Source organism: Jaculus jaculus, chromosome 2, assembly GCF_020740685.1.
Source record: "Jaculus jaculus isolate mJacJac1 chromosome 2, mJacJac1.mat.Y.cur, whole genome shotgun sequence".
Classification (NCBI taxonomy): Eukaryota; Metazoa; Chordata; class Mammalia; order Rodentia; family Dipodidae; genus Jaculus; species Jaculus jaculus.
In genome coordinates this window covers 8,212,553-8,228,367 of record NC_059103.1, presented here as the reverse complement: position 1 = coordinate 8,228,367, position 15,815 = coordinate 8,212,553, and the positions used below count along the sequence as shown (strand labels likewise).

Sequence of the window (15,815 nt, the reverse complement as noted above, 5' to 3'; positions counted from 1 at the left end):
TATTCCCGATTCCTTCTGCTGAATGTGACTCGTGCCAGAGTAACAGCCATACACGCTCACAAAGCACAGAGACGCTGTACACCAACCCAGCTTAGGGGCCCTGTTGCACCCAGGCTTCTCCAACAAGGCCAGCTTCACGGAGCTAGACCCGTGAGCAAGTCTTTACTGTGGATAGCACACAGTCATGGGGTCCCATAGCTTAGACACCACTGAGAAAGACAAATTTTCTGGAAGACTTGCCTAGGTCTCCTGCCTCCTCAGGCTCACAGACATGGTTCCCAGTCCTACTTCTGCAGATTGGAAAGAAGTCCCCCCCGGGAAACAAAAGATTCCCCCATAACATCCCACCTGCCTACTTCTTCCCTAACTCTCCTGATGCAGATGGCTTCTCCCCTCTGCAGGCACCCACAGGGGTAAAGGTCCCTGAGATACCTCCACCTCTCAGAACCCAGGTCCTTATGTCCCAGATCATCCCATGCCACCCCCTCATGAGGCCACTTCTCCACAGGGGTAAATAGTAGGAAGAGGGCATAGGGTGTTGGAAGAAAGCCCTGGGTCTCTAGTCCTCACCGGGTGCAGCGTGGAGCGCAGAGAGCCGGGATGGGCTCTTCCATCTGCTGCACCCAGCACGCACAAACCAGAGCATGGCTTTCGTGTCCCCTGATTTCAGCCTCCCTAAGCTGTAGACTGCTGACAACCAGGCAGTGGTGTCCACCCCAGGGAACGCCTTATGTGCCTTGCGAACCCAGGATCAGGCAATGATGCCAAAGTCCCCTATTGAGGATCGCCTGTGGGTCCTGCCCAGGCTTAGGACAGGCTCACGGGTGGAGGGGGGGGGCGCGAGTGTTGGGCCACTCAGCAAGCTACCCCATCGCTCCCCTCCCCTGAGGGTCAGAGGGCAGCATCAGTAACGCCCTGCTGCGCTCCAGCTCAGCTCTGCCCCGTCTGGGGCCTCCTCTGCACCAGGATTGGACGCGAGGGAACCGGGCGGGGTAGGCGGAGACCCCTGGAGCCCGAGCTCCCCTCGCCCTCCGCGCAGACGGCTGCTGGTCGAGAAGACACAGACGGAGTGGCCCGGCCGGCGGGCGGCACGGAGGAGGCGGCGGCCGTGTATCCAGCTGGGCAGCGGGGATGTTTGACAGCACGCAGTACCCCTACAACTGTTTCAATGACAGCACCGACGACTACCCAGCAGGCGGCTCACGTGAGGAAGAGCGGCTCACGCGGCCGGCGTACAGGTGGGCGCGGGCACAGGCAGGGTCAGTACGGGGCTAGGGTGTCCAGGACCTGCGCAGGGCGCAGGGCGCAGGGCGCAGGGCGCAGGGCGCAGGGCGCAGGGCGCAGGGCGCAGGGCGCAGGGCGCAGGGCGCAGGGCGCAGGGCGCAGGGCGCAGGGCGCAGGGCGCAGGGCGCAGGGCGCAGGGCGCAGGGCGCAGGGCGAGCGCGGTGGGGCAGGGGGGGACACCTTTCCCTAGGGCTAGTTCTGAGTAAGGACACGGCCCAGCGCACTTTGGGGATAGCAGAAACGCTTTTCCCAAGTGTGAAGGAGCACTTCTGAGACATGGGTGGGCGTGGGGAGCAGAGGCGTGGTGGGCCACCAACCCAGACAGCGACTTTCCTCTGCACCTCCAGCGCCCGCTGGCGTCCTGAGGGGCTCCAGTGGGACTTAGGGGCGTCAGTGGTTCTGGGGTTCCAGCGTCCCCTGCCTGTCACCCTGTCCGCAGCTACATAGCTCTCATCGCCATGGCCATACAACAGAGCCCCGCGGGCCGAGTGACTCTGTCCGGGATCTACGACTTCATCATGCACAAGTTTCCCTACTACCGTGCCAACCAGCGCGCCTGGCAGAACTCCATCCGCCACAACCTGTCCCTCAACAGCTGCTTCGTCAAGGTGAGTTCTGACCCCCTTGCCCTCAGTGCGCAAGGGGCGTCCAAGAGGCACCCAGGCCAACCATCCCTGACGGCAGCGTCGCCTCCCGCGGGTCCCCGTCACCCGCCCGCGGAGCGATGCTGCCCTGCGGGGCCCGCGACGCCTCCCCGGGGTGCGTCCCGGCTGCATGCGCGGGACTGCCCCGAGCCCTCTGCGCCCACAGGTGCCGCGGACCAAGGGCCACGAGAAGGGCAAAGGCAACTTCTGGACGTTCGCAGGCGGCTGCGAGTCGCTCCTGGACCTCTTCGAGAATGGAAACTTCCGCCGCCGGCGGAGGCAGCGCGGCCCCAAGCGGGAGGGACCGTCGGGTCCGCCCGAGGCGACCCAGCGCGGGTCCCCGGCCCCTGACTGCGCGCGCACCTCCCAAGAGGACCCCCGGGACCTGCCCGCCGCCCACAGAGACATCAAGTTCAGCATCGACTACATCCTGTCCTCCCCAAACCCCTTCCCAGCGCTCAGGTCGCCCTGTCACGCACAGGAAGCCCGATGTCCCCCGCTGGAGCCCCCGCAAATGAGCCTCCACTTTTGGGCCGCCTGAAGTGGTAACTGGGCTCGACCCTGTGGCCACTGCGGCATCAGCGTGGGCTTTCTCCCCGTATCCTCCCCTGAGGCCCACTTAGCCCCTATTCGAGCCAGGAAGCCAGGTTGTTGCCACCTTGGGAAACTTCTTCCCAGACTGTGTGGACCACTTAGCCCTAGGTTGGAGGAAACCGCAGGAGCCTGTCTCCTAAAAGGTATTTGTGTTGACTTTTTGACGTTACCCATTCGGAAAGTTTGTTCTCTGGAAATGAAAGCCCACCAATTCCAGCTTGACCGTAGGGTTCGCTATGGATTAGTACGACTGTCCTAGAGATAAACCTACAGAGACGTTCGCTGGGATAAGACACAGCTCATCCCTTGGTCATGTGATAGGAGCCACACCTCTAGTGCTGTGTGCTCAGTAAACTTCACTATGCTGGTTAAGGTCTTCTCTGCAGTTAAAAATAATAAATAGACATTAATTGATTCAGCGAATATTACTTACCCCAAGATGTGTGATGGCATTATGAATGACATGGTCAGAGGAGACTATGTGTCCTGTTACTAGTAAGACAAGCTTGTCATCCCAGCGCTCAGGAGGCTGACGCAGGAGGAAATTGCAAGTTCAAGGCCAACCATGGGCAATTTATTGAGCCCTTGTCTCAAAAAGAAACTTGAAACGGTCCCTTACCTCTTTTATGCAGAAAAGAGGAGAGGCAGAAAAGTGAGGGGGGGGGGCTGTAGGGAGAGAACAAAGCCCCATTTCCTGGTCTTTCTGAGCAAGGAAGAAGCCTTGCATTCAATCCCCACTGGCTTCCTGAAAAAACTGGGACGAGGCGGGAGCCAACGCCTCCCCGCACAGGGAGGCGCAGTCACGGCAACAAGGTACCAGCACTCCCATTTGAAATGTAAATGATTTAACTCCTGCTAGAGATGGGCAGTTTAAGAAACAATTACACATAGTGAAACTATTTGACCAACCTTACCATTTGTAAGCAGCACGTTTTTTGCAAAGTTAATTGCGTCTTGTGACTTAATTTGAACATTAGTATGGATTACACCTAATCTGATTCTCTAGATGACTACTGGCTAATTTTGTTGAATGGCAAAAACACACCCAGTGAGGCTGGCTGTCTGGATTGGGAATTACAGTCTTACGGTCTGGTTTTATCTATTTTAGAAACATGGGGTAAACAAAGCTGCAGAGGCAGGGATGGGGCCATGGCTGAGGTTACAGACCCTCACCCCTTACCCTTTTGCCCAAGAATGGTCTGGAGAAGAGGGAACTCAGCCTCTCCTAGGAAGGCTAGCCAGCTGCTGCTTTCCAGAACCTCAGCCGGCTCACTGCCAGTACACTCATGGGCTCTACCTGCTGTCTAGGCATGACATGGCACCCAGGTCTTGTGCCTGCTCTAAGAATGAGCCTTTGTATGGAGTGAGGATCCCTATCACTCCTCCGTAGGCCCTAGCTTGGGGCTGGTTGGTGTGGCCTGTGCAAGAGTGTTGTGGGCATGTGTTGTCTGCGTTCCTGTTATGTACATCCCTTCATCGTACGAGCTAAAAACATCGGTTAAATTTTACTAGATGCACTTTAGGTGGGGTACGATGCAGGGGGTACCATACCGTCAGCGAACAGTACCGAGAGCATGCAAAGACAGATTCTTCTGCTATCCACTGAGCAAGTAAAATTTGCATTTACTCTTTCAGGTTCTTGCTTTATTCCTGCATTTTGTTCTAGTTAGCAAAGTCCGATTTGAAACAGGAAAATCCGTTATCATAAACAAGGAAAAGCCATCTCGGAAAGGCTCATTCTTGGAACAAGGGGGCTCTGGCTGGCTTTGCTCCTCCACTCACCCATTCACAGCCAGCATCACGTCGGCCGCCAGGCAAAGCCCGTGTTCTGCAAGGTGTAGTGTTTGCCTGGCAAAGGAGATCAATCATGTTCTTAAAAGCAAAGGGACATTTTCAATTTGCCAGCGTGTGATATCTTACGACGTCAGGAGTGCTCCCAGCCCTTGGAGTGAATGGCATTTAATACCAACAACAGCACCCGGGTGAGGGCTGGCCGTGACCTATTCAAATGTCGCTGCCACACACAGGCTTACCCAGTGCGATTATAATTAAATACTTTATGCCTGTCTTGCAAATCCGCAGATTGATCATCGATATGTACATTACCGGCACATTACCCTGAGCAGATGTCTGCCACGTGCGTGTTATGGATCAGCAGATTTCCATTAACAAAGTTGGGAGGTGCCCCTGAGTGGGAGTTCGGGAGATGTGTACAGATTACTGTGGTCCCCACCAAAATCCCTGGGCTGGGTTTCCTTCTCTCAAAACACCATGAATGAAATTCACGGTGTCCATCCTTGCGGTATGGGGCCGAGGGCCTAATCAAATGAGACAGAATGAGGGAAGAGTCCTCACAGTTCTGGAGGTAGGTGGAGAATCCCACATAGGTAACTAAGCTGCAGCCAACCTCAGAGTGGAAACTTTTTCCTACTGGGGTCCCAGCAGCTCAGAATCCCTCCTGAGACACCTCCTTGGCAGATAGTGAGGACAGCTGGTCACTGCTGATCACACTGAGCCAACGTGGACCTCCAGCGACTCATCCAATACTCTCTGCTGGCACCAAGGACCATGGGGACACAGGGTGTACCCGACAGCTGAGGCCCTGAGTAAAGTGCTCTTAGGGGAGCCCGGCACTAAGCTAGGAAGGGGTCAGGACTCACAGAATGGACCAGATAACCAGTGTGACTACAAGGAGTGGCAGGAACACAAGGAAGTGTGGAAAGACCTTGACCGTGCCGCCCACAGAGACCTGTGCTCACCTTCGTGTTCCTGGTCTCCTAGAGGAGGGAAGGGCCCCGCCGCGGCTTGTCTGAGAGTGCATGCCCACAGAAGCCAGGCTTCAAGCAAGTGTGCTGTGGGCCCGGCGTGGGGAAGAATTCAGCCAGCGGCACTGGGTGAGATCTGGCTCTTATCTTGTCTCCCACCTTGTCCCTGCCCCTCTACATTACTGGGGTTCCGGAAATCAGTGAGACTGGGATAGGACTGTTGTCTGGGTCCAGACCGTGTGGCCTCTCTGTGGGCACCAATTCCTTGTGACACCCATTCCCTGTGGCTGTCTTGGAGGCAGTTCCCTGGAACGGGCCGCCCTTCTACCCCTCAGGCAGGTCAGGGAGTGGGGCCACCTTGCAGTAGCCCCAGGGGGTCTGAAATGGACACAAAGGTGGTTTTCTTCTCTGATACATGTGGCGCTTTTGACTTTTCAGTGTTTTACCCTAGACCTCCTATACTTGAGGTGGTCAACCATCCCTCCCTCCCATGCCTCCGTTTTCTCTGAAGACCTGAGTTGACTCCCACTTTCTTTTCAGTTTTACCCTTTGGGGAGAAGCGGGTCTTTCTGCGTTGCACACTTAGAATGTTTATGCCTAGAGGTTCTATGGTTGAGCCTCAAGATACACACACTGAAAAAAAAAGTCTCACGGGGGAGACAGAAGCCCTGTATCCCTCCCGCTGTTCCTTCATTCTAGGCCTGACCTTGGCCCCATTTGGCCTGGTCCCAACGGGCTCTGACCAGCCTGGATGCCACTCTTGCCCCCACGTCATCCAGTGGCTCTATCTTGGCAGTTTCCTATTCACCTACTCGGGCTCTGCTGGAATCCCCCAGTGTATCTCCCAGACAAAGCTTCTGGTGACTGTCAGACCTAAGAAGTCTATTTGCCTAGTTTGGAAGTCCTGCTTTTGGGTTATGTTACCAGGGAAACCAACCTGTGTCTTCTAGTTTGTGGGAGAGCAAGATGAGAGCAAAGGACTGTCCCTTCCTGGGTGGTCTCCAGGGACGCAGCAGCAAGCCGAGGACCCAGTCCAAGAGGAGCCCCAGGGAAGGAGAGCAGCCACAGGCCACAGAGAACCTGCCATCCCCTTTGCCGGCCACGAAGCTGGGGATCCCTGGGGTGGATGTGGGGGTCCCCAGTCCTAAGACTCACGCTGTCAATGACACAGTGAGATCTGGGCAACTGTAAGGGTTCAAACACTGGGCATTCCTCTGTGGTGATGTCAAGGGTCCTTGTGAAACATAAAAGCCATCTTGGAGGAAAGGCTGGGGGTCCCAAGACACTTCTTGTCAGGCTGAGGGTCCACTGTGAACCTACTATAGAGTGAGGCCATTTGCCCAGGCACACGATGACAGAAAGGTAGCCACATCCAGCAGGTCTACCCTGGCACCGTGGAGCGGGGACACAGAGAAGTCCCATCATGGATCTCCTGTCAGGGCTAAGCACCCCATCCTTCTCTTGAGTGTGGGAGAGGGGGACGGAAAGAGTGTCCATCACCCCTGGGCACTGGCAAATCCAGCAGATGGCTGGGGACAGGTAGGCAAGTCTTTAAGTCATAGAGGCAAATGCGGGTGTCTGCTAAGCCTTCAATGTCCAGCACTCCTTTTAAGGATCCAGGGGGTCAATAATGGGGTTAGAAATAGCATTAACTGAGGGCAGCTAAGGGTAAAATGCTTGTCACACAAGCATGAGGACCTGAGTTTGGATCCCCAGCACCCAAGTACAATTCTGAGCATGGTGCTCATCCGTAATCCTGGCGCTGTGGGGACAGAGATAGGGAACGTCTGAGGCTCACCAGCTAGCTGCTCTAGCTGAATTGATGAGCTCTAGGTTCCGTGAGAGAGACCCTGTTTTGAAAAATAAGGCGTGGGGATAGGCCAGAGGTGGCTAAGTGGATGAAGCACGTGCCGTGCAAGTGTGAGGACTGGATGTAGACCCCCCGCAGCACCCATGTTAATGCTGGGCAGGGGTGGCAACCCATCTGTAATCCCAGTGCCCGGGATGCGGAGGCAGGGGATCCCTAGGACAAACTGGCGAGCTAGAGAGAAAGCCTGCCTCAGTAAATACAGTGAACAGTAGTCAAGGAAGACACCCAGTATCAGCTTCTGGCCTCCACATGTATACACACGTATACACACGCATGGTCATGCACGCCCACACATTGACTCCCACATGCATCCAAACATGCACATCTACACATGCAAAAACAATGTTTGAAAAAGAATAAGGTGGAAAGGGACTGAGGAGAACACTCAGTATTGACCGCCAGCCTCCACATGCACCCATACACACAGATACATCTACACACATAAAATACACATAAACACATGCAAAAGTTTTAAAGTCCTCGATTTTCTGTTTATACTCACAGATTAGTGCTGCTCTCGGGCCTGAGCAGAAAAAGCATGCTATTTGCAGTGGTTACAGTTAACGCAGAATATTGTAACTCGTTCAAAGTAATAAAAGTGACTGCTTAGCCCTGTATGGGACATCTTTGTCACCCTCCCCAAGACTCAGGGGCAAGTGTGGAAGAAAGCATGTAAGAGCTAGAGGTTGGAGAGGAAGTTCTGTGGAACTCTCTCTTGCCTGGATATATACAAGGCCATCATTCCCATGAGCTCACAGCAGCTGTGGTTATGTCTGCACAAGATCAGGACAGCCAGCATCGCGTTATGGATAGGAGAGAGGCCTCTGAGTCCCAGCCTCTCCCTAAAGTACTCAGTGGTTGCTGGGAGAAAGGCAGTCATTCTCCTCAATGATGTGTCCACTAGTATGTTGGGGGGGGGGGAATAAAGTGGGAGGCTAATGGAGTTGAATATGATCAAAACGAATTATATACATGTATAAAATTATCAAAATGAGCTTAAATTTTAAAAATTGCTGTTTAAGGGGCTAGAGAGATGGCTTAGCCATTAAGCGAAGCCAAGGACCCCAGTTCAAGGCTCGATTCCCCAGGACCCACATTAGCCATATGCACAAGCCATATGCGTCTGGAGTTTGTTTGCGTGGGCTGGAGGCCCTGGCACACCCATTCTCTCTATACATGTATATCTGCCTCTTTCTCTCACTGTCTGTTGCTCTCAAATAAATAAAAATAAACAAAAAAATTGCTGTTTAAGTTGCTGACTTGGATTTTATTAAAAAAATGAATATTGGCTTGGGATTAAGGCAGAATTTTTGGTACTTTCTGAAATGGAAGGGTCTGTGCAATCAAATAACATTTTATGTATAAAATTGTCAAAGAATAAATTTTAAAAAGAAAAAATATACCATACACTAGCCCCAGATGCTATTCCAGGGATCCCAGTCAGGGAGGATGGTGACTGAATCTGCTGTGAGAGGCTGGGTGATCCTCACGGTCCACCCACCATACTGGGCCAGCAGAAGTTACCAGAGAAACCCAGGAATCCACGTACATGGCCTACAACCTGTAATCTGATTGTCTGGCCAAACAAAATAACAATCTATAAACATTTACAAAATTGCCTGCTTTCTTCACTTCTTGTGTAAATGCGCTTGTTTCTTGCTCTCAGCTGTTCTGGGGAACGTTCCCAGAACCAGAACCAAACTCACGGAGCCAACAGAAATTAATAGACCTGTGTGTCTACAATTACATTCCCACCAGCTTTAGGCGACTTCAGACCCAGGTTCCAAATAAGATGCAAGCTCGCTGAACTGAAACGTGAGGTATTAGATTTATAATGAACAAAGAGAGGTCACACAGCCATGCCATTTTTCCAAGAGGGGAGGAAATTGAGTGGGAAGTTGGAACTTTCATCAGCTTTCAGCCTTGTACTCCATGTTGACTCCAGGTGATACAAACAGGAGTTGCCATCAAAGGGGATGTGGCCAAATATACCCAAACCTCAGGAACCGTTTGGGTATTCCACTCACCGTGTCCTGGGCCTGGGGCCCACAGCACCTCCGCAGGCCCCCCACGTCCACCTACCTGTCCCACTTCACCCCTAGCACCACTGATGTGCCTGTCCACTCAGCCCCAGGCCACACCTTCCCGTTCTAGCCTGATGCTCAGCAAGAGGCTGGTTCTCACCCTCCGTATCCTGTCTGGCACGGAGTTCCATAGAGAGTGGACAGCCACATGATCCGTCCCTGAGTTTGGGGTAAGAACAGAGGGACCAGATAAGCTCCCCCTTGTTGGGTGGAGGGTGAGCCAAGCTTGCACACTGGGGCCCCGGCTGGTCCGGCATTCGCTGTGCAGCCCGGGCTTCCTCTACCTAGCTCAAGACAGTTTTTCTGCCTCAGCTTTCTAAGTGCTCAGGTTACATACAGGTACGAGCTGGCATACCAGGCCCACTCTGTTCCTCTCTCATTTGTTACGTGTCCGTGTGAGAGACAGAGACGTCGTACATACATGTGTGCATGTGTCTTCTTACATGTATGGTTCCATGTATGTCCCGGTGTGCATACATGTGTATGCGCATGCAGCGCCATCCTCAGTATGTCGTCTGCCTCTTTTAGGAGCCCCGGCCCGGAGCTCACCCATTAGGCTAGACTGGCGGGCCAGGGAGCTCGGTGGATTGTTTTGCCTCCACCTCCCCAGGGCAGCTACACTTAGCACTCACTAAGGATCAGACTCAGGTCCTCACGCCTGAAAGAAAAGCACTTTACTGACTGAGCTATCCCCTAAGCTGTCCTTTATGTTTTGAGACAGTCTCACTAAGTTGCCCAACTTGGCCTCAAATCCTCTTGCCTCAGCCTACGGAGGACTGGCGCTACAGTTGTGTGCCGCCATGCCCAGATGCAGGTTCTTTTTTTAGAGCATTGAGGAGGAGACATCTGGATCAAGGTGGTGGCGGATGTCTGACGCACTCAAGCAGTACTACATTTGACGTTTGTCTATGCCCCTTCACGAGCCCCCCACGGTCCATGAGCTTATAGACAGGCCCCTGCTGCAGAGCATGATTGACGCCAGGGCTGCCCATAGGACCCCCCCGCCCCTGTAAAACTCTGGCATAGACCCTAGTGGCAGTGGCCTGAGAGAAAATGGCAGCAGGAAGTCTGGAGAGATGATGGCTTTTCCTAGTTAGGTTGACAGGTGAACTCAGGAGGGCAGGAGACAGCCAGGACTTGAGAGGTACAGGCCCAGAGGAAGTAGTGAGAGGAAAGATCGGGTGTGGAATATGGCTGTGGAAGTCAAGGAGCGAACGTGATAATGTTTCAGCAAGCAGCCCAAGACACCCTGTTAGCCTCCACCTGGTGGAAGGTTCACAAAACCAGGGCTAAATGATCAGCAGCTGTCTGCCAGCGTAGCTCTTATTTGGGACGTTTGCATGGGAATCATGTAGAGCTAGGAACATCTTCACAGTGTGATGGCTCCTCATGTGGGATTCTGCAGGGGAACCGCCTTTTCTTTTTTAAATTTTTTTTTTTTTATTGACAGCTTCCAAAATTGTAGACAATATCCCATGGTAATCCCCTCCCCCCTTCACTTTACCCTTTGAAACTCCACTCGCCATCATATCCCCTCCCCCTCTCAATCAGTCTCTTTTATTTTGATGTCATGAGCCTTTCCTCCTCTTATGATGGTCTGGTGTAGGTAGTGTCAGGCACTGTGAGGTCATGGATATCCAGGCCATTTTGTGTCTGGAGGAGCATGTTGTAAGGAGTCCTACCCTTCCTTTGGCTCTTACATTCTTTTCTCCACCTCTTCCACAATAGACCCTGAGCCTTGGAAGGTGTGATAGAAATGTTTCAGTGCTGAGCACTCCTTTGTCACTTCTCCTCAGCATCATGATGCCTTCTGAGTCATCCCAAGGTCACTGCCATCTGAAAAGAGAAGCTTCTCTAACCAAAAGTGGGAGTAGCATTAATATATGGGTACAAACATTAAGAGAAGTGCTTACTGAGCATTTTGGTGAGCATAGTGTATACATTTAGCCAGAGAGCAGCAGATGTTACACCCCTAGGGCTCATGACTACCCATGTTGTAGGTTTTCAGTATCAGGGATGTATTCTCTCCCATGGAGTGGGCCTCCAGTCCAATTATAGAGTAGTTGGTTTTCCCATAACAGATATACCACTATTGTACTGATTGGCTCATTTGGCCTGGCTGGCCAAATTTGAGGCTTGCAGTGTCCACTGCTGAGTATCTCCACTGGGAGCTGCCTTTTCTAGTACCATGGGAAAACAGCCTCCTCAGACAAGAAAGGCTGAGGCTTACTGTAGGCAGCTCCCATGTTCCCATAGCTCTCTCCAGATGGAGGGGGCAGATGATTAACTGGTCCTATCTGGTCGTATCCCTCAGCTTGTCTTCAGCCAGCAACGCATCTGGTACCCTGAAGTGCCCTCTATGCCCACAGTGCCCAAATGCAAACGGGCACAGCTGTCCAGGGACTCACACTGACGAATGAGGTGCAAAGACAGACCCACATGATCATGTGTTCCCAAAAGAAGCCTGTAGGCCTGCATGCTTGTGCACATGAGGATGCAGTTGTACATTCCTGTGTGCATATTCACACATACACACAAACGCTGGCGTGCACACCTGTGTGTGCACAAAGCATGCACACGTGTACACCTGTGCACACACACAGAAAGCGCGGGCGTTCACACCTGTGCATGCACCTGAGCATGTAGATGTACACATCTCTGTGCACAGACGCAGCAGGCGTGCACAACACACACCTCTACACACTGCACATCCCACAGCTGCATCCATATGCATACATATCAGCAGCACACACCTGCACAGGCTCACGGCCCAGCATTTAAAACGTACAGTGCATGTGGGCAGCTAAGAATCATTGCCTCGCTATTCACAGGAGAGAGAGAGAGAAGTAGCGTCTGCGCAGCTGCTCAGTGTGCTGACCCAGCGGGGGCCGCCGCTGCCGAGCCGCTGCCCTCACACACGCAGTTCCCTGGCTGCGGTGCCTTTCCATCTCGGCCTCATAAATACCCCGTGTGACTTCCAAGTCCCAGGACCCATCCTTCCCTGGCCAGGCCTCAGTGGCCCCAGGCAGTGCATAGCAGCAGCTGTTCTGAGCAGAGACCTTCCATCCCCCTCCAGAGGCCTTCCCAGGCCCCCTGGGCTCCAGGTAGGGCGTTTGCACACATCCTGCTTGCTCTGGAATCTCTGAGAAGGCTCCTCGAGTCAGGCACGGGCTAAAGCAACAGGACGGACGCTCCCAAAAGCTTCCAATCCCACTTCCTGCCACCCTGACTTCCTGGGGGGCGGGGTACAACATAGGGTACATGTAGGAACACGCTTCTACACAGAGCAAGGCACATGTGTCTGGAGCTTCTGAAAAGCCTGGAACAACTTTTCACTGCTCGTGTTTGGATTAACTGACTTGATCAGATGTTGGCCTGGAAACCCGGGTTCCAGTGTGTCCCATCGGTGTGGAGTAGCTGACATAAACTTGGCTTCTATCCCCTTTCTGGGGAGGGTCAGTCTGGGCTTGGGGCAAGTAGGCAGACCTAAAACTATGACAAGGGTTGGAGTCCCCCAAGAAGCAACATCAGCCCACCCAGGCATATCCTTAGCCCTCAAATCAAGGAGAAAGGTGAACTCTGAGATAAAGGAGGGATTGAATCCATGCCCATACTGCAGGTAAGAAAACTGAGGCTCAGGGAAAGCAGACCAACAGCCAGTCAGTCACCTTTCGGGTAGAATCCATTCCTCTCCCCCTCATCTCACCTACTGCCTCTGCTCACTCTGTGGGCCAAGGACGTATTTCCAGGTCATCTTAGAGTCAGGTGCCTAAATGCCTTTATCCCTCCTTACCCCCTCACCACCTCTGGCTTTCCCTTCCTGCCTCCTGACCGTTGGAGCTCTGCTCTGCAGTCTTCTGGCTCCAGTGAGGAGCTCGGGATATCTCATACTGGTCATGTCCAGGTCAGGGTGCCTCTTCTCGGGGAGGAGAGAGGCTCATGTGCTGAGGCCAGCGGGGCAGCCCCTAATCCCTGAGGATCGTCTGCCAGAATGATTGTGATTCTATTTATTTTTTATTTATTTGTGTGTCGTGTGTGTGTGTGTGCATGTTCATATGCGTGTGGATGCACATGTGTGTGTGTGCATATCTAGGTCAGAGGTCAACATCTGGTGTCTTCCTCATTTGCACTCCATCTTTTTTTTTTTTTTATGAGAGAGAGCAAGAGTAAGAGAGGGACAGAACTGTCACGCCAGGGCCTCCAGCCACCATAATGGAACACCAGACATGTACCACCTTGTGCTCCCCTTGTACAGCTGGTTTTATGTAGGTACTGGGGAATCAAGCGCAGGTCCTTTAGGCTTTGCAGGCAAGCACCTTAACCACTGTAGCAGACAGCTTCAGGTTTGCTGAGATGAACTTCCAGACCAGGCACGGTTATGGAGGAAGGGATTTATTGAAGCTTACAGATACAGGGGAAGTTCCATAATGGCAGAAGAAGCTGGCCTGCTTTCACAGAACCGAACAGAAAGAGAGAGAAGCACAAGCTTAAAAATCAAAAGCCAAAAGCCACACAGCACAGCACACTTCAAGAACTCCACCTAGGCACACTTTGCATATCTTTAGATTGAAATTTGAAACCCACCACCACACCTTAAGATCTGCCCAGTGACACTGCCTCCAGCCAGGTGGCTGAATATATAGGGGGCCATCTATGCAAACCACCACATTCTGCCCCTGGCCCCCAATAGATTTATAACCATCACACATTTTAAATTATATTCAGTTCAATTTCAAAGGTCCCCACAGTCTTGACCAATTTAAGATAGTAAGTCCTGTAAAATCAAACAAGTTAAATACTTCCAACATATAAAGGCACAGAGTAAACATTTTCAGCTGGTATAAGGCATAGCAAGGAGAGACTAGAACAATGCGAACTCAACCACCATCAAACAAACATCAAACTTATGCAGTTCAAGTTCAATATAACCAGAGACTGACAGTCTCCAGATTTTCCAATTCGCCCCTCCAGCTGGGCAGAGTAGCCAGGGAACATTTCCATTTTATTCCAACAGTGCACTCCATGGTAGCCCTTGCACAGTCCTGGTATATCTAAAATGTCTTCAGGTCTCCATGTAAGCCACGGTCCATCTTCCAAAGGCTCTTTCAGCCTATCAGGGCATCACTCCCTGCCTCATGCCGCATCTCAGCAGCGGCTCCTGAACTGTGTGCAATTCACGACCACTTCTTGCATCTTTCATGCTTCTGAAACCAATACCAGTTGTGCAGGACACAGCCATATTCTTTTTTTTTTAATTTTTTTGTTTTATTTTTATTTACTTATTTGAGAGCAACAGATAGAGAGAGAAAGAGGCAGATATATATATATAGAGAGAGAGAGAGAGAATGGGTGTGCCAGGGCCTCCAGCCACTGCAAATGAACTCCAGACGTTTGTGTCCCCTTGTACATCTGGCTAACGTGGGTCCTGGGGTCCTTAGGCTTCATAGGCAAGCACTAAACAGCTAAGCCATTTCCCCAGCCCAACAGCCATATTCTTAATTCAGGGACAGAGACGAAATAAATCATAGCCTTGAAAAGCAGGTTCCTTCTCCAGACAACTCTTTCCAAAAGAGTTTGCATTTCTATGATAGTCTTTCCCCAGGCATTCTCTCCATTGTTTTAATGTAAAGCAGTTGGGCCATCTCCTTTAAGATTGCTAATGCGTTTGACAATATCAGGTTCAATAACCTGAGATCAGTCTCAGTGCCTATAATTTTATCTTGCTTGAGGTTTTCCAGCTTAAAAATCTTAAATCTCTCAGTCCAATTATCTTTAGCCAAGCACATCAGTCCATTCCAAATTTAACCTTGATTAAACTCTCTGGGTCTGGGCAGCAGAACACAGCCAGCCCTTATGCCAGTAGCCCAGTTCCAACAAAGTCCTCTGCAGTCTTTCCTTCCCCTTAGAAAGCTCATAAGCCAAGCCTCGAAGTTCAATGCTGTCAGCACTTAGCATTCTCAGACTCTCATCAGAATAGTCCATAAAACTTGGCTTACCAATCCATAAGGCATCTTCAGTTGCAAGCATCAAATCCATGTCTATGCCTCCAAAACAAAGGTTCCAAAAGATTAAAATCCACATGGTCAGGTTCATCTCACCCCACATTCTAATACCAACTTCTGTAGCAAACAGCTTGAGATTCACTGGGATAAATTTCCAGACCAGGCATGGTTATGGAGGAAGGGATATTTATTGAAGCTTACAGATCCAGGGGAAGATCCATAATGGCAGAAGAAGCTGGTCCTGCCTTCACAGAACCACACAGAGAGAGAGAGAGAAGCACAAGCCTAAAAACCAAAAGCCAAATGGCACACAGCAGAGCACACTTCAGGAACTCCAGCTAGGCACACTTTGCATATCTTTAGATTAAAATCTCAATCCCACCACCACACTTTAAGATCCACCCAGTGACACTGCCTCCAGCCAGGTGGCTGCAGATGCAAACTACAAACTAATAAAAAACTGAATACATTGGGGGCCATCTATTCAAACCACCACAACCACTAAGCAATTTCTCTAGCCCTCTCAGAATTTTTGTCAGCTATGCACTTCTATATTAACTTCTGGGCTTTGC

At 51.7% G+C, this 15,815-nt stretch overlaps 1 protein-coding gene across 1 annotated transcript; it reads left to right on the top strand.

Annotated features, from left to right (window-relative positions):
• Window positions 1-1,131: 1,131 nt before the first annotated feature.
• Foxl3 (forkhead box L3) lies at window positions 1,132-2,469 on the top strand. The gene is made up of 3 exons (XM_004666335.2): window positions 1,132-1,238; window positions 1,724-1,892; window positions 2,095-2,469. Exons 1-3 carry the CDS (start codon window positions 1,132-1,134, stop codon window positions 2,467-2,469), a joined length of 651 nt encoding a protein of 216 aa, XP_004666392.1.
• The last annotated feature ends 13,346 nt before the right edge of the window (window positions 2,470-15,815 follow it).